General features: G+C 40.8%; 1 protein-coding gene across 2 annotated transcripts in view; it reads left to right on the top strand.

Annotated features, from left to right (window-relative positions):
- Positions 1 to 26,396, top strand: part of slc25a26 (solute carrier family 25 member 26) — a 74,418-nt gene that overhangs the window by 10,932 nt on the left and 37,090 nt on the right. For both annotated transcript variants that reach the window (XM_084729331.1, XM_084729322.1), the window contains exons 4-5: positions 6,049 to 6,153; positions 7,454 to 7,501. In XM_084729331.1, the coding sequence (XP_084585457.1) occupies positions 6,049 to 6,153; positions 7,454 to 7,501 (153 nt within the window). The remainder of the gene's footprint in view (positions 1 to 6,048; positions 6,154 to 7,453; positions 7,502 to 26,396) is intronic.

Here is a 26,396-nt window from a genome sequence, read left to right as displayed (position 1 = left end):
ACTGTAGAAACATGGCAGAGTAACATGGCAGCCTCCATGGAAGAGGACCCGTGCCCTCTATATGTAAACCACTCATTCTAAGGTAACAAAAAGGCAATAATTGTTATTTTAAGGTGAAACACAAATATACATAAATGCAAACTCAATATAGATTGTCATCAGCATTACACTTCATCTTCCACTCTGCGTTATCTGTTCTGTTCTGCCAGTATAAGACAGGGTCACTTGTTTTCATTGTGTTTCTCTGTTGGTTCTGCTTGTCCCTTCTTTTCTGTGAGCAGCTGGGTGAGGACAGGCTTTGACACAAACTTAAAGAAGAAGAAGAAGCAATTTGTAATTTGGTCCTTGTCCGACTTCCCTACCCCACCCCTTCATCCGCCCACAATCCTATCCCCAGGAGTCTATTTAGTTGTGTTTTACCAACTGTTTCCACTCCACAATGTTCACAGCAGAAGCTTTATTGCTTTGTTAATCCCATCCCCAAGCCTCCCTCTACTGAGGATGTGCTAACTTAGTAGTTGTGGACTTCAGTCAAAGTCTATTATGATCATACCTGAGGGGGGTTGTAGTTCAGGTTTTATTCTGCATAAAGTGTGTGATGGGAATTGAAAGACAGAAAAGAGAACATTCATACACCCAGATCCAAGCAATTTCTATCTTAATAGTCAAGCCTTCGGTCTAACAGATGTTCGTCAAGGGGAAGGAGGAATGGTTAAGCATATACAGCAAGAACAAGCCCCATGAAGGTAATCACCATATGTGAAATACCTGTGAGAGTTATAACTTACAAGAATCATAATTTTAACAATAAATTTAAAGTTCAAGACCTAAGTAAGATCATTAGATTCAGGTTCACAGGTGGTGGAAGTATGAAACACAGAGATAAAGCAGGTGCTTTATTACAGATGCTTCTAACTTGCAGATCCTGTCTCAAGTATTTCATGATCATGGTGATTATGGTTGGGATTGATTTAGGAAAAAAGCCATAACAGATAAACAGTTTCTAAGTCAGTATTCCTATCCCAACTTAAGTTAGGAAAAGTGTTTTCTTTTATAAAATAAACTCTCCTAACTTTAGAGTGACTGTTAAGCTGTCCTAAATTTCACTTTTCCACCAGGTAGTGTTAGCTAACTTGTTTAATTCGTATGGCTTCTTTTTTATTGCCTTTACACAATAGATGCGAGATACAGTGGAGATAGACAGTTATCTTGGCCTACTCTCTTTCTTTTATCTCCCCAGTTCCAGTTTTCGCATGTTTGCCAAAAGGAACATCTTTGGATTTCTTTCCAGATGCTGCCAAAACCTCTAACTCACCTGTTGGGGTGCCCAACCTTGTTTTTGCTCCAAATTTTGCAACTATTATGAAGTTGTGTATCTCGGCAAGATGAGAAAAGTATTTTTGGTTCCTAGGTTGACAGACATGAAAGTTGATAAGCAATGTTGGATTGGGTATTTAGGATTTGCTAACTTGAGAAAAAGAAATTACCTTAAGAAAGGTAATTTCTGTAATATGGCCCCAGAAATTCAATTAGGCTGGTGCAGGTCTTCAAATGTCATAAATACTCTTATTTCTATATTAACCTACTTAACGCCTGGCTTATCTTGTAAACAGAAGCAGGACAGAGACAGGGAGGACAGAGAGGAGGACAGTCATAAGTTGTAGAGAGGAAGAACTCAAGTAGGGTCAGGACAATGAGAGAAATCCTGATGTGTGTCCTGATGTTTGTGTGACTGTGTTGGTGGGACGCTCCCATAAAGAATGTGTAAGCTGATGGCGTCTGTCAGGCTCTAGCAGGCTGTTATCCAGCCATTAGATCAGATTTATCTTCATTCCCATTCACTCGACGTCTGCCCTGAAAGCTCATTTGTCAAGGCCAGGCGGCGGGCTTCTCTCGCATCTATAAACCCCCACCCACCCACCCACCATGAACACCACCTCGCCACCACACGTCTGCGGGAGGATGTACTGGAAAATACAGTGTGACATGACAAGATAGGGGGACAGCGAGAGGGAGGGAGCGAGAGGGAGGAGTTTTGGGGGCAGAAGCTGGCAGCCACTTAACTTGGCACTGAGAAATAATCCATGCATCGCCTTTGAGCAGCGCCACGCTCTGTGATTTATTGGCTGTTGTTTCAAATTTGGAGACATGCAGTGTCCTCATCTCTTCCCTTTTTCTTCATGACCTTTTTTTTCTTCCCCCTCTTCATTCCTTCCTTTGTCGACCCTTTTTTCAGTCTTTCTTGGTACTATGATGCGTTTTCAGGATTGAGCGAGTGATCAAAAACTCAGAAAAATTAGTGAGTTTGGTACAGGTTCACACGATGGTACATACTGTCCTTCAGGGACACATATGCAAATATTTTGGTCTGGACAGGCTTTACTGCATTGTTACCGAGATTTTAGATTTGATATCTTTCTCTGATATCTGACATTGAGTGGGACGGCACTATTTTTATACCACATATTAGTGTAACAGGAGATATAACAAGGATTTCAAGCATGTTTAATTCCACATACTGCCATCATGATGATCAAAAGACATACTAAGTAAGAGATCAGGTTGTTTAGTATGGCTGTATATTCACATATTAGCAAGAATCTGACGATATGATACATATCACGATACGGGGTAGTGATTCAGCGTATTGTGATACATTACTATGTTTTTAATGAAATTTTAGGAAAACTGTCACAATATAGAGAACCCACCACCACATGCTTAAAATCTAATCAAATTAAAAAAGTAAAATTTTTTGCCATTAGAGCAGTGGAGATCGATAACAACACTACATGTATCACGATATCATGCCACAGTGTTTTGAGCGTAACTCAAGCGTATCCATATTTTCTTTCATCCCTGTGGTGTAGCAGTTATTTTGTGTATTGGTGTGGGCTAAGGCTGTGAATTGGCAAGAATCTGGTGATACAATGTGTATCACTATATAAATATATTGCAGTAATGTGAACAAGGTGATATATTGCTGTTTTTTTAATCTTATAGTATAAAGGAGACGCTGCCATATGCATAAAATGTGAGATTACTTTTTTAAGCAATCAGTGAACAGTGAAGATAGCTATCAGTGAAGATAGATAACAGCACTGCTGTTTAGTGGATGGGAGGTTTCGACACAACACAAACTGGATCTTTGTATTTGTCACAATATCGTCATACAGTGTTTTTGAGAACTGATACAGTATCTCAAACATAATATTGCAATACTCAGGTGTATCGATATTTTCTTACAACCCAAGTTTGGGTATTGTTAAAAGTACGCCAATGTTTGAGACATGGTTTGTCGTGCAGTTTCTTTATACACGTGACTGCAGCAGTTCCTCCTCTGCAAATTATCTGTTTCACTGGTGAATGTGGTATATTTAGACTTTCTTAAATAAACCCAACTAATTGAGGCACATAACAGTTATTGTAGCCTCTATGTTTTTCCTACCTGTTGTATTTTTATGGTGCCAAATGGTAATCCTGATCCTGATTGAGTGACCACTGTGTCCTGATGGCCATGAGCAGTAAAAGAGGGGTGTAGCGAGCAAAGGATGGGAGGACGGAGGGATGTAATGACTCAATCTGCGGATTGATTTGCTGGCTATGCCGATAATGTGCTGTGAGTCTCTGCTAATTTCCCATTCCTTACTGTGGTTCGCCCATGATTGAGCACAGGCTCCTTACCTTGTTGTTTGGTGGCTAGCGTTGGAAATTGAAAACGCACTCCGTCATTTGGATTAACAACAACATGCCAAGGGAAACTGAAAGGCTCCAATCACAGGCAGGCGGCCGCCTAATTAACGCCGCTTGACGAATCCAGCAGCTTGTAAATAAAGATGAATGGGAGCAGGAATTTAAAAGACTGCCAATGGGTTTATAACAAGTTTGTTAGGCAGGAAAAAAAACACAGAGAATGAAGGGTAATCAAAGAGTGTAAAGAATTAGACGCCCGTCATCCTGCCAGCCTTCCACCTACAGCCTTCCCCTAAACGTGAGGTAACAAGCCTGACTTGTAATGAGGGACATATACCTAAATCTTCTGATACTACTTCTACATCGCCATGCAGGATGTGACTCCATTATCCAGAGTTTTCTAAGCCCCAGTCCTCTTTTATCATGCCCTGATTCATCACCATTGTTCCTGCATTTTCTGCCGTTTCCAGAGATCTGAAATGGCCTTGGAGGCGTCGCACTTTATCTTCTATTCACTCAACACCATTCTCCCCACCCCTAGGTGTGCAAATTACTCCCAAATAAACAATGTCCCTAATTTATTTGGTATAATCTCTGGCTCATTCTGCCTTCCCCTCTGTGGTGACAGGAGAGGAAAGGCCGTCTCAACTCCAGGCCCCACATCCAATTACGTCAGTAATTACTTGTCATAGCCACTTTCTTTCTATTTAGCTGCCTTATTCTGCTCCTTTAGAGAATTGGTTCAGGGAAAACATGATGTACAATGTATTATAAATGGTAACTTGACCAAAGGGAGGGCAAATGAGATCTCTGAGATGGATGCAGCCAGCGCAGTTATTCCAAGGAGGTTATGCAGGTGAAGGTTTGGCCACTTGGTGGTACTGTTGCTCCGTGGTTGGGTTGCATCCAGACTATGGTCATACTCACCTGAAATACCAATAAGAGTTGCGCTGAATTCTTCATAGACACTCATTCAAGTCTTTTTTTTTTGCTCTTATGTACAGAAATTAGGTTTATCAGCACATTGTGTATTGAAAAGAGGAGGAAGTTGTATTGTTTTGCAGCAAAGGTCATACAGTGAAGGTCAAAATAAAGCTGAGAGAGGGACCAAATAATACCAGTCAGTATGGTTTTTAGAGGTACAGAGCAGAAATTGTGGCTGTGCAGTTTCACATGTTATGTCTGTAAAGTCTTCCTCAGCTCAGTCTGTGATTTCACTTGACTCCTAGCACTCCTGACGTATCCTTTCTCCTTTTGTGCTCCACATATATTCACGTTCTTGCTCATAAGGTGTCCTTGGTGTCTGGCAGAGGAGACGACAGAGGGGACAAGTGGCTGACAGAAGTGAGCCCTCTAACAGCTGTCGGGGTAGCCTTGTCCCCCTCACAGAGTACGGCAATACATCCTCCAGGGCCCATCTCCTCTAAAACTTCAGATGGGCCCCAAATGCTAAATCAGTATGAAGAGCTGAGTGGAAAAAGGGGTGAATTTTGTCTTTATTGCAGTGCCTCCATCACTCTTTCTCTTCCCTCCTCTCCCCACATCACGGCACTGTGGCGAGGGTGGCACCGGCAAACTGGCATCTGTATGACCAAGGGGAGTCACAGCAGGGGAGCGGCTCACCAATCGCTCTGTAAGATTGCTTGCCGTTAGCCGGTGTTTCCGCTCCGATGCAGGATAAATGGGAAATCAAGTCGCCAGGTGGGCAGCTGTGCCTGCCTGCCTGCCTTTAGGGCGATGGGAGTTATGAAGCATAAATATTCATGTCTATCTTCACTAGCTGTTGGCAGTCCATATTTTTGTTGACATATGGTGGATGAGTTGGAACTTGTAACAGGGAGTGTGGTTACTGAGGTGTGCATGTGTGTCTGGATCTATCAGAGTGTTTGATGGAAGCGCGTGTTCCTTGGACACAGATACACAGTCAGCTTGATGCCCTTTTTACCTGTTGCTCAGGTGTCATGTCTCCTGTGTACTGGTTTGTTAATTGGCCCAACTGGGCACTAACTGAAGCACTCGTTAGCCTGCCAGCTCCCTGTAAGGTATAAACTCTCTTCAAGCTGTGCCATATGATGGCCACCTGCCACATAGCAAGAACATACACAGGCTACTGTCATGTACAGCAAAAGGGCACCTGGGGGTGGGGTTGCAGGTTGGGGCTTGGGGGTGGAATGTGTGTCAGGGGTGAGGAGTCTCTCCTCACACAACCACCTGCTATATTACACAATACACAAAGCACAATGTCCATATTAAAAGCTCTTTAAAATGTGGTGTGGTTTTCTAGATTTAGAGTTTATGACTTCAGACGACACCATTGGACAGTATCTGTTTCCTCATGCTCTTTCCATCCTGCAGGTGGCGTGTCTGATCCGAGTGCCCACAGAGGTGGTCAAACAGAGGACCCAGGCTTCTCCCTCAACCACCACCTACCACATGCTGCTGGCTACACTGAGAGAAGAGGTATGCAGCAGTCAGAGGCACTTTCTTAAAGGATAGCTCTGCTTTATTACAACTTTGGTCTTTTTTGGTGGTTTCACCCATCATTCCTCTCAGGGATAATGGCACTATGCTCGCCAAGTCAAGTGCTGAGATCTGGGAGTCAGATTGCTTAGAAAGAAGACAGATGAAGCAAGAGAAATCATATTTTAAACACACCTCACTTAAACTCTGACACGAATTACAGACGGCTGAAGTATGTTCAGAAAGCACTAGTTCAGATGACAGGCAGCCATGTCTGAAAGCAAAAGTATTAGTTGTTCAGAAAGGGCACGCTCGGAGGCGTGGTCCCAAGTCAAATCAAATTTTATTCCTATAGCCTAAAACCAGAAATCACAATTTCCCACAGAGGCCTTGAGTGCTCGATTCGGGTAAAGTACAACACCCTCAGAAAACCTTCAGGGGAAAAAAAGGAAAGAAACCTCAGGAATAAGTGAAAAGCCAGATGACATAGAGAGATTAGTTGGGCATAAAGGTGATTTCGGAAAGTTACAGAAGGTGTATGTGCCCAGACATTGACAAGGTGGGGGTTTCAGAGGCTCTTAGGCCAACTGAGAAGCGCTTTGGTTGGAGTGTTCTGATGGTGTAACTGTAACCCACCTCTTAGCAGTAGGGCTGCACAATAAATCGAAAAATCATTGAAATCGCAATATGGCCAAGTGCAATATCCAAATCGCAGAACCAGAAACTAATCAGATTTTTTTGAAAAAGAAAAAATGTTTGCGAAAACTGCATTATAATGAGATATTACAGTCCTGCGAAGATGCTCTGGGCAACAAATCTTATTCTCCAGATGTAATAAAACATGTTTGTTTAATACAGACACAAGCAAACGGCACATTATTATGATTTTAATCATTTATCAGTGAATATGAAAAATTTAACACAAAAACGGTCATTCCAACTAATCATATCTCATATCGTAATCGCAATTTCAGTCAAAATATTCGCAATATGACTATTTTACCAAATCGTGCAGCCCTACTTAGTAGTTATTTTGATAAATAAAATTAAGGTTGAATGATTAAAAAGAAAGGTCAAATCTAAAAAAATAAGAACTAAGTTGTAATAAGGTGGAAATATTCTTTTTTCATATTATGACTCCACAGATTGATTTAAAAATGTTTCATGAGGCTGAAATATTGAAGTTAGTTCCTTGTAAAGGAAAACATTTCTCTGTGTACTGCATGAAATCCAGATCAAGTGTTTGTCTGTGATTTTAATAAATGTGCGTTTGTGAAAATGTTTTCTTATCTCTGAACAGGGTCTCCGAGGCTTGTACAGAGGATACATGAGTACCGTTCTCAGAGAGGTAGGATTAATTCACTTTACCCATTCATTCATTTATCTTGGTCTGTCTGCCATCCACCAGTGATAGTCACAATTAAAGTGACAACCAATAATATCTGTTCTGAAGCAGATCACACTCTTGCTCTGTCTGTCTTTGACAAAGTTTAGTTCAGACATTTGCCAAGCACATCTCACAGATTATATTGAAATCAATTTCAAGAGTTTATACAAAAGACAATTACTGGGCTCCTTGAAGGCTGTGTAGTGAATTCTTTCTGATAGGCTGGACGAATATTGAGGCTTTCCACTCTGAAGACATTTTAATTTCTCTTGGGCTTTATTGAGGTTGGAAATATTGATTTACAGTTTTTTTTCTTCACTTTCATCTCATTCAATTACTTGTGCAAGATGCTCTCGCTCGTATTAGAAGTACATCTGATTAATTAATGCAATTAGTTGCGTTATAAATGCAAAACAAAACAAGGATAAATGAGCATTGGGCTACACTCCCTTGATGGCCGCTCACCTTTTTGTAATGAAAAAGACGCTCTAGTTCTTTGATTCATGATCTTGTGTTTAATTGCACCTGCAGTGCGTGATAACACAAAATAATTGTAGCAAAAGCTGTATAGATCTCTCACTTTGAGACCTCCCCCCCGCCTGATAAGTTTCAATAGAACTGGAAAAGAAAATGAGAAAGGGAGGCAGAGAGGGAGAAGTACATGAAGGTGACACTTGTCTTTCCATCCTTTTTTTGGGGAGGTGGGTGAGGGCGTAATCTAGTCCCCTCTGCTGTGCTAGCCTGTACTTATTTTCTGCCTCACTAAACTGATGTTATTCACGCAAATTCCATCTGGACAGCCAGGGAAAAAAAGGACAACAAGACACTGTGATTTCTCCGAGGGGCTCTGAATAAATGAATACATTTGGAGGCTGGCGCACGGCCTGTGTGCATACTAACACTGGCAGATGAAACGCAACGGTGGCGGCAGGGATTTGGGGCGCAGGAACGGCAAGGGATGCTCCGCGGTGATTGGCTTTGACGTGTGTCAGGAAGGTAATTCATTTTCTCTCGGCCTCCTTCGCTATCCGCACATCTCCCTCCTTTGACCAAGCGACCCTGTCAAGATAAGTTTGTTTATGTGGTATGGCATGGCAACCCCCTCCCTTGACAGCCCATTAATTGGGGTCCTCTGTGCTATATATTCATTAGGGTTCAGAAGGCACCTCTGATGGGCATGATATCACGTTAGTGTAGGTTGTGTGAGGATGGACCTCAGTCAGGAGGCTGGCCTGGACATGGAACGTAGAGTGAACGTGCGACTGATTCGGTTCACGTTGTAGGGCCAACCTGCATTCAGATCATCATACGCACCAGAACAAGTTTTAAAGTGATAGTTGGATTATTTGAAGTGAGCTTGAATGAGTTACTAATCCAGCGTCAGTATATTAAGTGTTGGTCAGTACACCCCCAATTAGGAGAAGCAGAGAGGGACACCAGCTGATAGAAGCTGAGCAGTGAACCGCTATGGACAGGGAACAAAAGATATTTTAACCAAAACAAAATCAGTGTCAGTTTAAGTGCATTTTATATTTAAAATATTTTCACTGATTTACTTTGCCATTGAACAGCCTTTTGTGATAGGAAAATTCTATTATATAAGCCAGATACTCTCTTTCAAAGCACCATAGACAAAATCAGTAATTTTACTTCACAGAACATGAGATTGGCTGCTATCACTGCCAGAGACAGTTAGTCTATTCATGTAATTGTGTGACTGTGTTTTGAAAGGATAATTTGGATTCACCAAAGTCACATAATACCATAAACCCACTAACAGATAGAAGCAGCAGTAGAGCAGAAACTCTGATGTTCTACTAAGTAAAATTACTGATATCGCCTGTGGTTGATCTGGACAGAATATTTGGCTTATATAATGGTGTTTTCCCATCAGAAAAGGTTGTCTGATGGCAAAGTGAAGTGAAAAAAAAGTAAAGCGGAAATATTGAAAATATTCTGAATATAGTGTACACTTAGACTGATATTGATATATATTTTTTTTAGGTAAACTTTTTTAAGTGGCTAAAATACCTGTTATTGCTGAATCTGACAACAGCAGTTCACTGCTTAGTTTCTGTGCTGGTTCCCCTCTCTGGTTCTCTGGCATGCCAACCCCTGCATCTCCATCTATCGGCATTTACTGTAGATAATACACTGACTGTCAATAAGTACCAGATACAACTCCATTTCAAATCATCCAAACTATACTTTTAAACAGTTCTGGTGAATTTTACACAGCAATACCAAAGTTTTATTTAAAAAAAAAACTTATCTGAACTAGTATTGACTAAAAGGCATTAAATTCTTTTTTCATTTGCACCATTTTAATCTTTAGTGTTGTCTACCCCCCATTTAAAAAAACAAAAAAAGTCAAGTGCTGAGTCAGCACCTTTTGAGTTCCTGCTGAATAGAGCATTAATTTCACTGACATTCACTTTGTGGTGAGTAAAATTGTGCTGTGAAAAATTACTTTATTCAACTCTTAAAAAATTAGAGCATTTTAATTAACAAAAAGTTTGTTCAGGATTTTAAATAACTGTACACTTGTTTTGCGTCCCAGAAATAAACTGTTCATGTAGTCTGAGTGTTAATTTGTATTCAGTTCTAAAAAAACAATTAACCCAGACTCATATTTCATTTTAGATTTCTATTTCATCTTCTGGTGAGGCTTGTCATTTTGGCAGGGTCCTCTATTTTGAGCCCTGACAGGCTTCTTTTTTTTGGATAATACCACCTTCCACCACTAGATGGCATGCTAAGATTAGCGCTGCCATAGATGTTTGTGCCCGACTTTCCCTCATTTCAGTCCTCTCCACACTTTCCCCCCCTTCTCTTTTCCCGTCTCTCTGCTCCCCCATTACACCAATCCAGCGTTGTGACATTTATGAGCAGCAGTCACTGCAGTGAAAATGATGGCCTTTTTTTTTTTTTATGGCGAGCCCTTTATTTTTCTGATCTAAAGCGCTGCGAGGCGATCTTGGATTTGATCTAAACTGCTCCAATTTGAGTTTGAGTAATGAGCCTGAGATGGGTTATTAGATAGTAATTTAGTAATGTGGTGGTGGTATGAGGGCGGTGGAGGGGTAGGTGTAAGTGAAGCTGACAGTGTCTGACACAGTTGACTGAAGAGCCTTGAACATTGTCTGATTGACTGTAGCGTACGGCCACACCACATATATCTCTCGTACTCTTTCACCTGCTCAGTCTGAAAGCCACTTTATCTAAATCAGTTTTTTCACAAGTTTAAGCAAGTAAGCACACGAACAAGGAGGGTAATTGAGCTGGCTAAGTGAGACTAAAGAGTCTACCGATGAAAAATGTGTTCTTGTCTTCCCTTTACTGGCGTTATATATATTTTTCTTTAGTCAGCCGCTGAATGAGACCTCAGATTTCTCCACCCCAACAGCTGGGACCTGGCAACCTGAGGTACAGGATCTGGCAGCAGGGCTTATGAAACACCTCTCCATCCAGGCTCCATCCACACCACACCTCTGCTTCCTCTTTATCCCTCTCCTCTTCAATTCCTGGTTGATCCCTTCTCTGCTTCCTCCATCAGGGGGTTTGGCTGGAAGGGAAGACATGCTGACTTGGGTTTCAGCTGATACCAACAGGCCAAATCACATCGCTCCAACTTTGGGATTGCTGCAGTTATGTCTTGTTATGGAACCAATTTTGCAGTTTTTAATGATCAGATGGGTGAAAAATTAAAGGGAAAACCAACCTAGTTTTTTAGTAAAGTGTTGGACTGTCAAAAGCCTCCAGAGCTGCTTTAGTGCTCCTTGTCAGATTCTTCAAGTCTCTGGATATCTGCTGGAGGGATGAACTGTAATGATTCACATCATTTTGATACTCATCAAACTAGGGCTGTGACAAAACAACTATTTTCATCATAGATTGATCAATACATCATTTGGTCCATAAAATGACAGTTTATTGACATTAGGGCTCGACCGGTACTGGAGTTTTGGGGCCAATGCCGAGACTGATATTTTGTAGTAAAATAATTCTATTCTATTCTAATTCTATTATATCGGCTGATACGGAAATTCTGAAACATTGTTCAAACTTGAATTAAGAAATAAAAGAGCAAAGATACTGAAATTCTTCCTACAAAACTAAAATATAACAAATAAAAACAATCTGCATTATGTTCTGTCAAAAAAAAGTTTTCTTATCAGCACATATTGGACAACATATATGCCAACACCAATATAGACCAAAATAGCTGTGATGGGCCATTATTGGCCAATGTTATTCATATTATATTACTACTATATTATTTCTGTAATTAACCTATACATAGTGTTTGTTTTGCCAGACTTAGAGTCCAGAACCCAAAGATATTGTTTAAAGTCATAGAGGACCAAAAACATATTCACAACTCAGTAGCTTTAAACACTGAAGCTTTGGCATTTTTGCTTAAAAAAGATTTAAAACAGTTCATCAATTATCAAAGTAAATGCAGATAAATTTTTTTGTCAATTGACTTTGGCTGCAGCTAACTATTATTTTCATTATCTGTTGATAATTGTCGAGTATTTTCTCAATTTATTGTTTCTTCTATAGAATATTAGAAAATAGTTAAAAATGGCCACCACAATTAACTAAAACCTGAGGTGCGGCCTATGAAATGCTTGTTTTATCTGATTAACAATCCAAAAACCAGATATGATAAGATATTCAGTTTTCTATGTGAAACAAGGAAAAGCATCTAATCTTGACATTTGTAAAGCTGGATGCAATAAAGCATTTGGAATTTTTTTTGCTTTAATATCTCTAACAATCGACTAACTGCCCCCAGCCACATTCTCTTACTCACATTCTGTTCATCCTTGCAGGGCCCTTCTGCCCCTCGGGGCACTAGTAGAACCTCCACTACAGTGTGTTTGATTTCCCTTGTTATTTACCCTCTGCTCAGCTTCAGTCACGCTGGATTCAGTTTTTAAAAGGTGGACTGTGTGTCAGTTTGTATGTACTATCACAACCGTGCAATGACATCCCAGTTGTTGTGGTGTGTACACTGAGTTATGAGAGTCCATCCAGCACAGTGAGGTCGTTCTGCTGCTTCCACTGCTGGGATGCTGAGGTTTGAAACAGTATCAGGCATGCAGCAGAGGAGAGCACAGCTGACCCTCGCGTGGCCCTTCTTTTGGAGAGGAGCCACTTTTCACCGTCTGTGACGCAGGTTCAAAAGGGAGAGGTGAGGGGAATCACTCTCATATCCTGTCTGTGTGCGTACTGATCCACAGAGGCTCATGTTTATACACCCTCATATGACTAAGACAGCAGAGGAGAGACAGAGCAGAGAGAGGGAAGACAGACAGGCCAGGGGAAGCAAAAGATGTTTGTTTTCCTTTACATATGTAAAGGCAGGATTTGTGGGACACGTGTGAAGGAGCCGAGGCTTCCTTCTGCTTTGTGTTTAGAGTTGGACCTCGTCAGAGCAGCTGCCATTAGTCTCTCTGAGTCAGACTCCTCTAAATGACTTCAACACCTTAAAAAAAGCCTAAAAAGACTGGATCAAATGAGATGGAAAATGTCACTAGAAAAAAAGAGAAATTAAACCAAGGAAAATTAAATATAGTGCCTACCAGCGTAACAACTGTGCTCACTTATATCGTGCCTTTTGTTAATTTTGGACTATTTGTAAGAGCCATTTTCAGTTCCTAGCTGTTTGCAATTACACAGTTATAGATTAAGAAATTTATCAGTTTCTGCCGGCCAGTAAAATAACTGCCGATGTAATGTTCAGCCCTACTGGTTTCAAAGATGGACGTGAACGTTTAAAGTATGTGAGCTACTGGTGCTACCTTATCTGTTTACACAGTGATCAATGAGTCGACTAAGAGTCCTGAGAAGATCTGTTGACCTCCTTAGACCTGACCCTTGGCATGACTTGACCTGTAGAAGGTTGTGCATGTGCTTGACTGTTTCTGTGATATGGAAAAACAATCAGGTGTAAGTCATAGTCAGATTTAGTAATTAAATCAGCAAAGTGTACATACTATATTGTACATAAGCAGTGGACAGTTAAAGAAAATTACATTTGGGGAAATATGCCTGTTTCTTGCTGAGAGTTAAATGAGACTATTGATACCACTCCCATGTCTGTACACTAAGTATGAAGCGTAGCACAAAGACTAAAACAAGGGGAAACAGTTAGCCTGGCTCCGTCCAAAGGTAACAAAATCTGCGTACCAGCACCTCTAATACTTGGTAATTACCATTCCTGTGGTTTGGATGTTTGATCCTGGGGCTAGTTTAGGCTGAGTTATAGCAGGTAAATTAATCAGCTGCCTCTCACTTCGTCAAAAAACATTCCTTCTTGAAAAATTCTTATTGCTCTACTTTTGGAAATTGGAAAAAAAACATTTTTTTTTCAACATTTCTCTTGCATCTTGTTGAAAATAATCCACCCATGTCTTAAGGGCACAAAGGAATCTAGAGCTTATGTCGGCATGCGTAGAGAAAAAGGGGAATATGCCAACTCTACAAATGAGGTAGTTGGATGTCAGGCGATTCTTTTGGGCTTACCTTGAGACTTACACTCAGCTGCTAGCACAAGCAGATCCCCATCAATTGACCAAACAAAGCAGCGTGCGTCAAATATGTTCTTGTTCAAGTCTGGTTGTTATGGTTGGTCCCAAGGATGTAATCTGGACGTTGTCAGCTTAGCAGTTCTCAGTGAGAAAATCAAGAAGGCAAACAAGTGCAGCAGCTCAACAAAACTAGCCTCACCATCCTGCTGTGCACAGGCCCTTAAAGATGGAGTAGGCTGTTTATTTGTGATGTCACTGGCAAGAGTTTCATATAACTGGGGCAGGGAGGATACTCTTATCTCCTGACTGTACACTATCAAGATACTTGGGTGCCACTTTGATATGTATTGCAATATTATGATTAAGGATTTTTGCTTTTTAACAGTGGATCATGGGAAAATGTTGGATCAAACACTTGTACAGACTGTATATCATGAGTGATACTTCTGAGAACTGTACACATTTCAGACCAAGGTTAATAGAGCCCTATCTGTGTTTTTAAACAACATAAATTTGGAGTTTTTACCTTTTGAAGTTGCTGAAGCTTTTGCATGTGGAGTCTTGAAGCCAGCGTAGCAGATTAAGTTAGCAATGTGAAATCAGCAGCTGTTAGTTCGTTTCCACAGAGCAGAGGAAATATATGTCTGAAAGTATAAATAACATGTTGTTTTATGTTAGGTGTGTGAAGTAAAAATGGATGTGTTTAAGATGTTACTGCAATCATGGTGCTTTTCTTTGTTGGCATGTTAGTGGTAATTCTCATTATGTGTTAGCATTGAGTTAACAGACTAAATGCTAGTTATTTATATATTCATAAATTTGATTCAGCAATGATAAAATTTACTCAGGAATGAAAAAAAAGACACTCACCATACTAAAAACATTTTTTCTCCCATGTGACAGAAAACATAGGTCAGTCACAGAAAGATAATTGAATCAACTTTGAGCCACTGTTCCAACATGTTGGTAATCTGACGACCAGGGAATTAACTAGCTTTCTCCAGAAGTGTTTACTGTCATTTAATACACCTGATCTCTGAGTAAATCGATAAGACCTCTACCAGCCAGCCCAAAGAAAGAAAGTAATTGACAATATGAGCCTCCTCCTCAACTTATTTTACTGGAATTCAAAGGCAGCTGACCAGCCTGATGTGTATATTCATATTGTGAATTTTAATAGTATTCATTTCTTTGATGAATTACTATCTGTCTACCTGCTTGAGTTATGGACTATGATTTGGGATGGTGCCCCCGTTTGAGTTGTTTGCAGGTCGTGCCGACCCTTGTTAGAAGACTGATGGCCTTCTTAAGCTACTGAGAACTATTCCTCTTCATCACTGGATGATCTCTATCACTTTACCACACATGTCACTCCAGGGATTAATGGTTTTACTCCCACCACCACTCTCAAAGACAGATGGATGGGATTCTTGGCTGCACCTGTCATTTACATTAGTGTAGTTGCATGAATACAACTGTATCCTCACAGTTTTTCTGTCCATCATCATACATCCATGCTGGCCCATGCACCTATAATACCTCCCCCTCATACATCCAGTCCCTTGGGGGTGGACATTGATATGGTGGCTTTTGCCGCAAATCTGACTAAACCTCAGTAACTTTCCTAAGATCAACATGTGGTCTTGTTAATGACTTCTACAGTCGGATGTGCTTAAGCAGTTAGCTGCCATGCCGTCAGACCCCCACGTGCGCCTTCCTGCTCAGTGCGGACTTGGCCAGGGTACAGTGCAGAGCTTTCTGTGCTTCCCTGTTGAGGATGATGCATTGGAAGTCTGTGCCACTGAGAGCCATGGATCATACACTTATGTTAAGTACGTTTGTCCCCATCGAGCTCTTCAATCCGCTCAAAAATCCATCATTGTGGCTGTAATTTGTAATGCAGGGATTCTTTGTGAATTTCTGCATTTTTGTGCCGAGACTTATTACCAATATCTACTGCCAGACATTTTTCCAGGAAAAATACACTGTTGTTTTAGCTGTGCAACTTCAGCTCCTTTTATGCCTCTCCCCTCTGCTGTGTGTGTGTGTCTGTGTGTTTGAGTGGACATTACCACGGTGGCCAGTGTGTCTCTCCGGGTCTCAGGGCTCTGTTAGCCTCCCATAGCTTTACGCATGTTTGTCTCAATACGAGCAGAAAACCTTTGGCGCTCCACATGTGTTTCTAATAACACACAGGCCCGACGGCCTGGCAAGGGACTCAGGGTGGGAGAGTATTTAATGGAGGTGGGGGGGGGGGGGGGGTTGTTGGTCTGGAACGTAGGGAAAAGGGACAGCAGTGGTTTGGATGTCATGTGGAAGGAAATACATGTCAAGAATACGCTCCTGTACATTGGAATCTAAGGGCCAGTGCACAAGATTGAGTTTGATGCATTACTCCCCAGGCGGCAATACTTGCGATGCAGAATTTGCTTGAATTGGACACCTGTACCACTTGAGTTTAGCAGGCATTAAAGTGACATAATACCCTAACTGCCTAATTGCTGTAATAGCCATCTCAGTCAATCAGCCTATTATAAAGTCACTGTAAGAAACCTTTACATGAGCTAAACCTTTAATCAGATTCACTTTGAATAACAGTAACGTTTTATTTTCACTTCATCCTGGAGTGACAGGACAAAGTGAGCATTAAGAAAGTGGAAGGAGAACAAATCAGTGCTGTGCAACAGTCAGACATGAAGAAGCAACCAGTAATTTCAGCAACACTTCTCTTTCATGAGAAGCAGTGATGCACATCCTTCTCCCGCTCTTTTTCTCCCTCCTCCATTCCAAAACCAGACAGCCTCATTTCTCATTTCTGTGGATTTACAGTAATGTTCAGTTCAATGTAAAATATGACCGCTTGTGAATTCAATTGGCTTTTGGACAATGAGTTGCATTTTTCAATCACATTACCATTTACAGGACTGCTTTGCAGTTTGCGAGGTTTTCTGTTGCATGCCCTTTTCCCCAGACAGTCATATGAGGTTCTCCAGAAGCAGCACCTGCTCCACCCCTCCCCCACCCACCCAGACGTATGCCTGCCCCCGTTTCCTCAGCCACAACCATTATCTTGCTTGTAGGAGTGCTTACGACATAAAAGCATCTGGAACGAACCACCTGAATGTCAAGGGTCACGCTGTGATGTCACTGCTTAATGTCCAACGGAAAAAAGAAATATAAAGTGTCACTCGCACCACGAGCGCTCACCTCACTCAACCCCAGCAGAGGTTAGGAGTTCAAACCAATTCATAATTCAGCACTCATCTACATTCAAGACCGTAAAAGCCGGAGCTGCTGTTTATTTGAGCCAAGCAGTTACATGGCTTAATATTTGTGCTTGATTATCTCACAATAGAAATTTAAATCATGTTAATGAAAGATTTGATATTTGTTGGAGGTTTGATGTCAGCAATGAGAAGGTCTTTACCAAAGGATTATTCCTCTTGTGAAAGACCAATCATTAATTTACAGTCAAGATGAAATGAAAAAATGCCGTTTGAACCCTTTTAAATCACACCCCTGTCATATTGTTCACCTATTTATCAATATACTGTAACACAAAATTGCTATGCAGTTTCTCTCACATACGACCTATTGGTCTTTGGCTGTAATCTTCTAAATCAATGTTAAGTACCTGGAGGGACGACTTGTGGGTGGGAAATGGTGGGATGCCTGTATAAAGGCTCAAACTCAATCTGCTCATACAAGACACAAGTTGGTACAATTTGACTGGTTAATGTGCACTTATGTTACTCCAGTTAAATTACATAAATTTGATAGCAGTAATCCAGATACATGCATCAAGTGTAACCAGGAAAGTGTTTGAGTATGCGAGCTCTGTAAAAATTCAGTACTGCTCTTGCAAAGATTTTATCTCTAAAGTACCCAAACGTATTTATTTGGGAATGCACTCGGGTATCCCAAATATACAACAATATATGCCAAAAAATCAGTTTTTTGGTAATCTTATATCAAAATCCAATCACGTTTTCTTTCTGTAAAACAAAATTTGACATGTTGCTATGCTGGCTTGAACCAGCTAATTTCAACCAATAATATCATGACATCTACCCATAAATCAATGCTCAACTTTTAGAGGCACAGAGCTAAGATTCATTAGTGAGCTGGCTAGCAACAGCAGGGTACGCTGGGTTATGACATGTCCCACATGCCTATCCTGTTTCACTTGGAAATACATCACGATATGGAAGGTAGATACTCTCAGAATGCTGTTTTATCTGGACTTTTAGTACTTCTCTCCAGTACAACTACACAAACTTATTTAAATATGTGCAGAAATAAGTGGTTCCTGGAGAATGAATCCAAGTGACTTTGTGACTTTTCATCTGGCATAACCATGAGGTTGATACTTTTGATTTATAGATAAATAAGTTTCCAAAGATTGTATGGATTGGAAACGTTCCCTGTGGATGAATTCAAATTACTTTGGCCAGTTTTCTGGTGACTCTCAGAGAGTCCAGTCACCAGAAAATGGCAAACAACAAGGTGGCGTTGGACCAAGGTGTCAATTAAATTGCTGCCTTACCACCTCAAACTTTTAATTTTAGGAGCCTAAAAATAAAATATTGGTACTAGAGTTGTGTTAATGAATGTTAATGGAAAAAAAGTGACTCAGTGACAAGCTGGATGACATGGTGTTTTTTATGGTGTTTTTATATTCACCAGTCATTCAACATGATGTTGTGCAGCCTTTTGCCTGTAACAGATTGATCAGGCCCATGCATGGCTTTGTTTGACTAACTCATCCATCTGTGTGTGTGTGTGTGTGTGTGTGTGTGTGTGTGTGTGTGTGTGTGTGTGTGTGTGTGTGTGTGTGTGTGTGTGTGTGTTCAGAGTGGTTGCATCACTGCCAGTATACACTTCTCTCACTATGGAGATTCTGTTATTTCCAGCTGTGCCGCTGCTGTTCTTATCTGATTCCCAGCTGATAAGATATGTTTCTGTTAGTGAGAAGCGGGGAGAGAAACATTTCAGTTGGCTGTCAGGCATTGATTGGTTAGCTGGAACGACTCTGCACTGTGTTTTATTGCCGTGGGCACTGTTCCCAGAGACCATACGTGTGTGTGTGTGTGTGTGTGTGTGTGTGTGCGTGCGTGTGTGTGCACCTCTGTCGTGTGTGTTTTTGTATGGGCATGTGTGTGTGCCATGCTGGAGATATCAAAGCAAGCAGTTTTATTCTGGACCTTCCTGCCGGCTTTACTGTAGTTTACTCTCTTTCCTTTAAAGGAAAACTCTCACGTCATTACTGAGGCTATTCAGCAGTTTTATACTTGTTACCTGTATTTCTGACTGTTTATAAATGTTCAAAAAACGCAAATGCGCAGTGTTCATTGCAAAAATGCTACACTGGCATGATAGTGCCCAGTAACAGTAAACCACTGTTATAATGTTTTGTCTGACAAATGTACAAGCACAATTTTGCATGTACCATAGACTGTATAATAAAGTGTCTGTGAGATGATCCGCAGGTTTCTTAAGAGCTGTTGTGAAGCCATCTTGGCGGGGCCTCACTCCACTAACTCTTGGTGAATCCATAAATGAGTTAAGAGGTGGAATGTGAGTGGAGCCTAGCGGCCAGCCATCTGTGACAGTACCCACCTGTCACCCAACGTTGGCACACCCTTAATAATGCAGGAGATTTTACTATGGAAGACTATGGCTCAGAGTTGGAGCCAGCCTCAAGTGGGCATTTGAGGAACTGCAGTTTTTGGCATTTCTGCGTTGGCTTCATTTTTCAGCCCTGGACGTTGCTGCTTGGTTCAGACCAGGTGGCTGACATTAGAAACAAACCTATGCTAATGTTTTGACATGTATATAAGCTCAAAAAAATGACATTCTTTGACACTGTTGGCTGTATCTGCATGTTTTGTTAGACACTCACTAGTCTTTTACAGCTTATCTTTGAAAAAGCCTGTTTTGTGTTGTGGTGGCACATAAATTAAGAATTCTTTTGTGCAGCTGTCAGCAGTAGCATCAGAAATATGCAGCCCATGGTTAAGTTAACTACACCATAATGGGTTTGGTTCTGTTGATTACAGCAGCATGTTCCATTTTTGGCAAAGTCATCCCAGCTAGTTTGTTTGCTGCTGGCTGTCAGTTTTTATTTTTCTGGTTAGCATTGCTAGTGGCCAAGTACTGCTGTTGATTTTCTGTCGACTGAGTCTTCATTTTGGCTCCCCCTTGGTCTGTATCTGGCATAAATAATGATCTTTCTCCTGTTGTTACTTTCAGTTTGTCTTAGGAGGGAGTATAAAATGTCAGTCTTGCACACATTCAGCAGTCTGTCCGCACTGGCTTCCACAACAGAATTTGATAATAGATCATCCACACTAACATTGTTAGCAACAATCAGCTGAATATTTTCTCTAAAATCTCTCTAAATTGAGTTTTATGTTAGCACAATTGGAAGAGACAATGCCACACTTGTTGTGGGTAGTAGAAACTTTTTTTCATCTACTGACTCTCCCCAAAAAGATAATGGTTAAAATCATGTTTTCCTTTAAAGGTAGAATATGCAGGATTGTTGTAAACACTCTGGTATGCTTGTGCTATATAAATGAAGTTTATTGTTATTGTTGTTGTTGTTGTTGTTGTTACGTTGTAAAACACAAATAAACTTGTCCCCAGCTCTGCACATAGGCACATGTATGTGTGTATATCTCTTCCTGCACCTCTCACAGAGAGAGAGCAGAGGAATGGGACAGAGACAGTGATGTAATCACTGGTCACTATATTTTTATAGAGTCCTGACTGGCTGTATTGGCAAGGGTCTACACGCCACTGCCAAACAGGCTGCAGCCCAGAAATGTCCCGAACACAGCAAAGTAATGAGAAAATAAGGAAATACAAGCAGAGGGCAGGGGCTCTGCAGATACGGCCACCGCCACAGTCCTCTAATGGGTTGTAAGTGATGATTGGCAGGGGTTATTTATTATATAAATAAATATAAATATATAATATATATAAAATACATCTTTAAGTTCCAAGTACCAAACACTCATGTCAGTGCAAGAATCATTTCCTGATAAGAAACTAAGAATTATTATCTGCTCTGTAGCTTTTATGCTTCTCAACCAGCTGTGTAGCCTGGCTAACTCTGTACCACCAATCTCTCCCATGCTTGGACACACATTAGCACCAGTCAGTCCACTCTCCCACGTCTTACTCCTCGCCTCAGCCAGGTCCTCAGGCAGCCATACATCTCTCTTCCTGTCAGCAGCTAATTGGTTGGCCCTCAGGGCATCCTGTGTCACACCACACCACCATTCATTGGCTCATATGCGCTCTGCCATGGATGTCATCTGTCAGTGGCTCTGACAGATCCAAACTCATATCATGTTTTTTACCCTATAAAAGAATAAGTCTTTCATTTGGATGATGTATAACCAAAAAAAATATGTTTTAAACACCATTTTTTCCCCCTATTTGCAAATCCAAACTGTGACGATGTTGAAAATAACATAATCATCATAATACATGCTTGCATGCGTTATTATAGATAATTAATTCCAAGTAAGAATGGTTAACATTAGCAGCAGGCTGTACTTCACATCCCTCCATTAAAGGCTATGGAGAAAAGGAAGCCTCAGGTGTGTGTTGATAGCTTGTGATTTTCCCTTTGTGCCTTCATCTGTTCTGCCGTATCAGGTGTCCATTTTGGAGCAACAAGCTGTGCACAGGTGGGAGGAAGAAAAAATCACCAGCACAACATAAATATTATTCAGAGTTTCTGGGAAGCATTTCTCTCATGTCGATGGAATTGCTCTCTTGAATCTTTGCCAGCACGCTGTTTCCCCACCACCACCACCTCCAACCTCCTCTCCTCCCTCTTTTCCTCTGCTCCCCCTCCACCTCAGAACAAGTCTTAATTTGTCGGGAATATTACTGCCCTGCGCCGTCATTCGCCGGGCCGCGATTTGATTTGCTCATGGGAGATGTGCCGGTGCTCAAACCTCTCCTTAGTTTTGGCTTGTTTAAACACACGCACACTCCACGCTGCCCTTGGCATTCAAAACTGTCAGATGGAATTCTTCAGCAAGTGCATTAACTCTCGTTCTAGTTTTCACAGCGCCGGGGAGCTGGAAAGGTTGGGATGAGTGATTGCTAGTCGCTAGAGGCAGAACACTCCTCATAGTTACACAGCATAGAGCTTAAAGTGACACGTGCTCATGCTACAGGATGCACACACACTGCACGGCCTCCAGCACGCCCTAATCTGTGACAAATTTAGGTTTTGAGGAACTGCACTGAGCACAGGGGGAGTTATGCTTTCTATGTTATCGGTTTAGGTTTGGATAGGCATATGATTTGTGTGAAGTGTGCCTCAGGGGAGTGTAAAGACAGGTGTGTGTGTGTATGAGTGTGTGTGTGTGTATTTGAACTGAGACAGCATATCTGGGTCTGTTTTCTGTTAGAGGGAGAGCAGGCCTTGGCTTCCACTAACCAGCACTATACAACCACCAAGAGAGAAGTAATACAACCTTCTCTCTCTCTCTCTCTCTCTCTGGCACTCTCAGTCCACCCCCACCCCCCTTCGTCCCCTCTGTTCTCCCTCTGTCTCTCCCTCAGGCCTCTCTTATGAAGTGAGAGGCCAAACACAGGCCCGGAGTGCCGGATCAGGCTCCTTCTATCGATTGACTTTATTTATGTGTTTGTTTATTTATTTAAAAGGCCCTGAACCCCTCTGTCCCTGAGGGGTGCTTAGGTGCCACACACACACACACACACACCTACACACACATACACATACACATACACGTACGCACACACTCCTGCTCTCTGTCTCTCCTCCTAGACTGTACTCATACAGATTTCTCCTGTGCTCCTATGTTTAGCCAGGGGTTTTTGCAGCGTCACGGCTGGGTTTAACATGTGTCGTCACTGCACTAATAGGTGTTACATTAGCTCATATGTGCACGTACAGCTTGTGTCCAGTGTTTAGAAACATAACATAGTGCTGCACGTTATATGGAAATAATTAACCGCCCAAATGTGGTTAAAACAAGGACAATATTGGGAATTTTAGCAGAATAGTTCACCCTAAGTTACAGTAATGCAATATTATAATTTATTAACTTTAAGTGGAATTGTATTATGATGATAAGATCATATAATATTGTATTGTTTGACAATATTTTTGTCCAGATTACATGAAGACAGTTATGATTAAAGATAGAATATGCAGGATTGTTCATAAATGGCCCCTCTCTCCTGGCTAAACAACTGAAAGCACTGAATCAGAAAAATAAAACATTATTTTCTGATTGTTTCACAGTGGTTACCTTCTAAATCACAAATAAATATACCGTGTGAATACAGGTGAAGCAAACCTTAGTATGCCTGTGTTTGTATGTGTGTGTAGCTCTCTCTGCAGCTCTCACAGATAGAGAGGAAAGAAATGGAGACAGCAATGAGTTCTGATTGGCTGTGTCGGCTGGAGGCTACACGCCATTGCCAAACAGACTTAGGCCTAGAAATGTCCCGAACACAGCAAAATCATGAGAAAATCATGAAATTCAAGCAGAGAGCAGGGACTCTACAGACACAGCCACCATTACACACCTCTAGTGGGTCGTAAGTGATGATTGTCAGGGATTATTTTCACATGATTATCATGTGCATTGCTTTTTAGGGAAACCCAGCATGAGTTTTTGAAGGGCATGTCTGGTGATTTATTGATCAAAAAAAATATTTTTTTATTTTCCCTAACAAAAAAATGTTAAACCATGTAAATGAAAGTTACAAACAAAACATGTAAATGGAAATGTGAAAAAATGATTTAAAAAATACAGCACAATACAATAAGGGCAGATTCTATTCTAATTTACAAATGCAAATATAACACAATTGCTTACATGGTCTTTGCCTACCTGTAATTTTAGATTTCATGATATATGCATGTTGGAAGCCTTGAATCAGATTAGAATATTAGAATAACATTAAGACTAATAATATAACAATTAGAATAACAGCATTTAATATAAAAATAAAATTAAAATTAAAAAAACACGTTAAAATCGTTTGCAGTGAAATACAGTTTTGCATTCAAACTATAGAGTGACATATTTAACAGACATGAATGTTGAAAATGACACCTTTGTGACTCTGGTTCATTTTTGAAAAAAGTACGACTGACATCAACATCAGTAAAGTGTGATGTTTTGTTTTTTATATGTGTATTATGTGTCTCTATATTTTTGGTCTAATTCATAATGTATAAGCTCACAACATTTTTTAAAATGTTTATTTTGATTTGACATATTGTGATATACATCAGTATAAAAAAGATTAATGAAAAAGATTCTCAAAAAGAGATTTATTTCCTCTCCTGGCCTGAGCTGGTATTCAATAACAGCCCAGCTGGAGTTATTTTAGGGAAATAATTGCTGCCCCCCACTCACCGTTTACACAGAGCTCAGGGTATTGCAACATGTGTCCTTATCGCATATCTGTCATACTTCATTAGAGTATCACTAACCAGCAACACGCCTGTGTGTGTTTGTTTGTATGTGCTTGTCTGGTATGTACTCAGCTGTGCAGTTTTAAGTGATTGTTTTTGAATTTTTGTTTGCACTGTGCTCCTGCCTGTTTTGCCTCCATATTTGGATCCAGATTGTCCTTCAAACTGACAGACAAACAGGTCTGTCTGCTTCCTGCTCAGTGACTCTCTAAGACTGAGGTTGAGCTGAGGTTGAACACTTGGCACGGAAACACTCAGAGGTGTCCAAGGCCACCTGTCTCTCTGCCATGATTAATGACATAATCAACTTTCGACATATTAAAATCTGATCTATGTCTGTTTGTTATCAGCGTGTCACCACAGTCGGTTCCCTGTCATACTTTTGTGACACGCAGCAGATGGAATGTGGGTGTATCTACATGTTTGTGTGTGCGAGTACTTGTATGACTTTGGCAAGTGAATGCGGCTTGCAGCCCTGTTGCATTAACAGGTAATAAATGTGGACTTAGACTCAGGGCTTTGCTCTGCCTGGCCAGTCTGTATGATTTTTTTTTTAATGTGTGTGTGTGTGTGTTTTGGTCTTCACATGGCCGATAGTGATTCCTCACTTTGAATAAAGCTGCTGTTGATCGTTTCACCATCTGAGTCCCATCTGCTTTCTCTTAAACGTCCCTCCCCTCCCCTCTTTCCTCCCAGCTCTTCCACCTTACCCTAACTCTACCATAAAAAAAAATAAAATCTGTATAAATCAGTACTGGACACAAAAACACACAAACAAAGTTCAGGTGTACAGGATGACCTTTTAGTGACTCACCATTTCTTAACACAGTGACTTAAACATGTCAAAGCAGCCATTGTGGATTTTATTTTGCATATAAATTGAATTTGAGAGAGTACACATGGTCTCATTCGAAATGGTACATTTGGTAAATTCCAAATCCTCGGGTTTAGGAGGTTTTGCCAAATGGATTTGGAATGGTCATCCAGTATCAAATACTAACAGAGGATCCAGAAGACTTCTCTGGCTCATGAATCATTTGCTCTTTTGCTCATTTGCTCCACATCTGGTGGCAAGAACAGAGCAGAGTGAGTTGCAAGTGTGCAAGTTGTTGGGTTCCAGATTGCACCACAGTGTCGTGACTGAGTGTGAAAAGTGGCTTTCTGAGTACTGTTATTTGTGACTGGGATTTCATAATATAACAGTAAAATACGGGAGGGCGTCCATATTGTGCCTGTAATGACAGTAAACAATGGCAATTTAAGTGTATTTTATCTTTTCAAACCCTGTTAATGCAAGTTGTAACACCAGTGTTTTCAGCACGGTGAGAGCCTTTACATGTGGGTAGAAATCTAAAGTTTCCACAAGAGCAGCATCTAAACCAAGATAAGCATTATCAGCACAGTGGCAGTGTGAATAATCAGATCGCAGCTGTTGTTGTTCATGTCACATGAAGAATTACAACAAATTTGAATCAAACTATGATCAACCTTCTTTTTTTTATTTACCTCGACTTTTAAACATAAGCTGTGCAGAAATCTAACCATGGATGGCAAAATTGGTCTCTTAGTAAATCCACCATTTAAATCCAGACTAACATATCTTAACAGCCATTGGATGGATTCACATGAAATTGGATATGGTCATCCTTTGTGCCCAGATGATGATTCCTAAGACTACGATGATTCGCTAACTCCTTTGTGGTTTAAATTTCTCACCACCTTTTTTGAAGAATTGCCATTAAATTTTGTCCATTCATTCATGATCCCCAGAGAATGAATTGTAAAATCTTAAGTTTCTGAACAAATACCTGCAAAACTAATGTCATTCTCATCAGCC

This window comes from Lutjanus erythropterus, chromosome 2 (genome assembly GCF_056507025.1).
Source record: "Lutjanus erythropterus isolate fLutEry1 chromosome 2, fLutEry1.hap2, whole genome shotgun sequence".
Classification (NCBI taxonomy): Eukaryota; Metazoa; Chordata; class Actinopteri; order Lutjaniformes; family Lutjanidae; genus Lutjanus; species Lutjanus erythropterus.
This window is presented reverse-complemented; position numbering and strand designations above follow the sequence as displayed.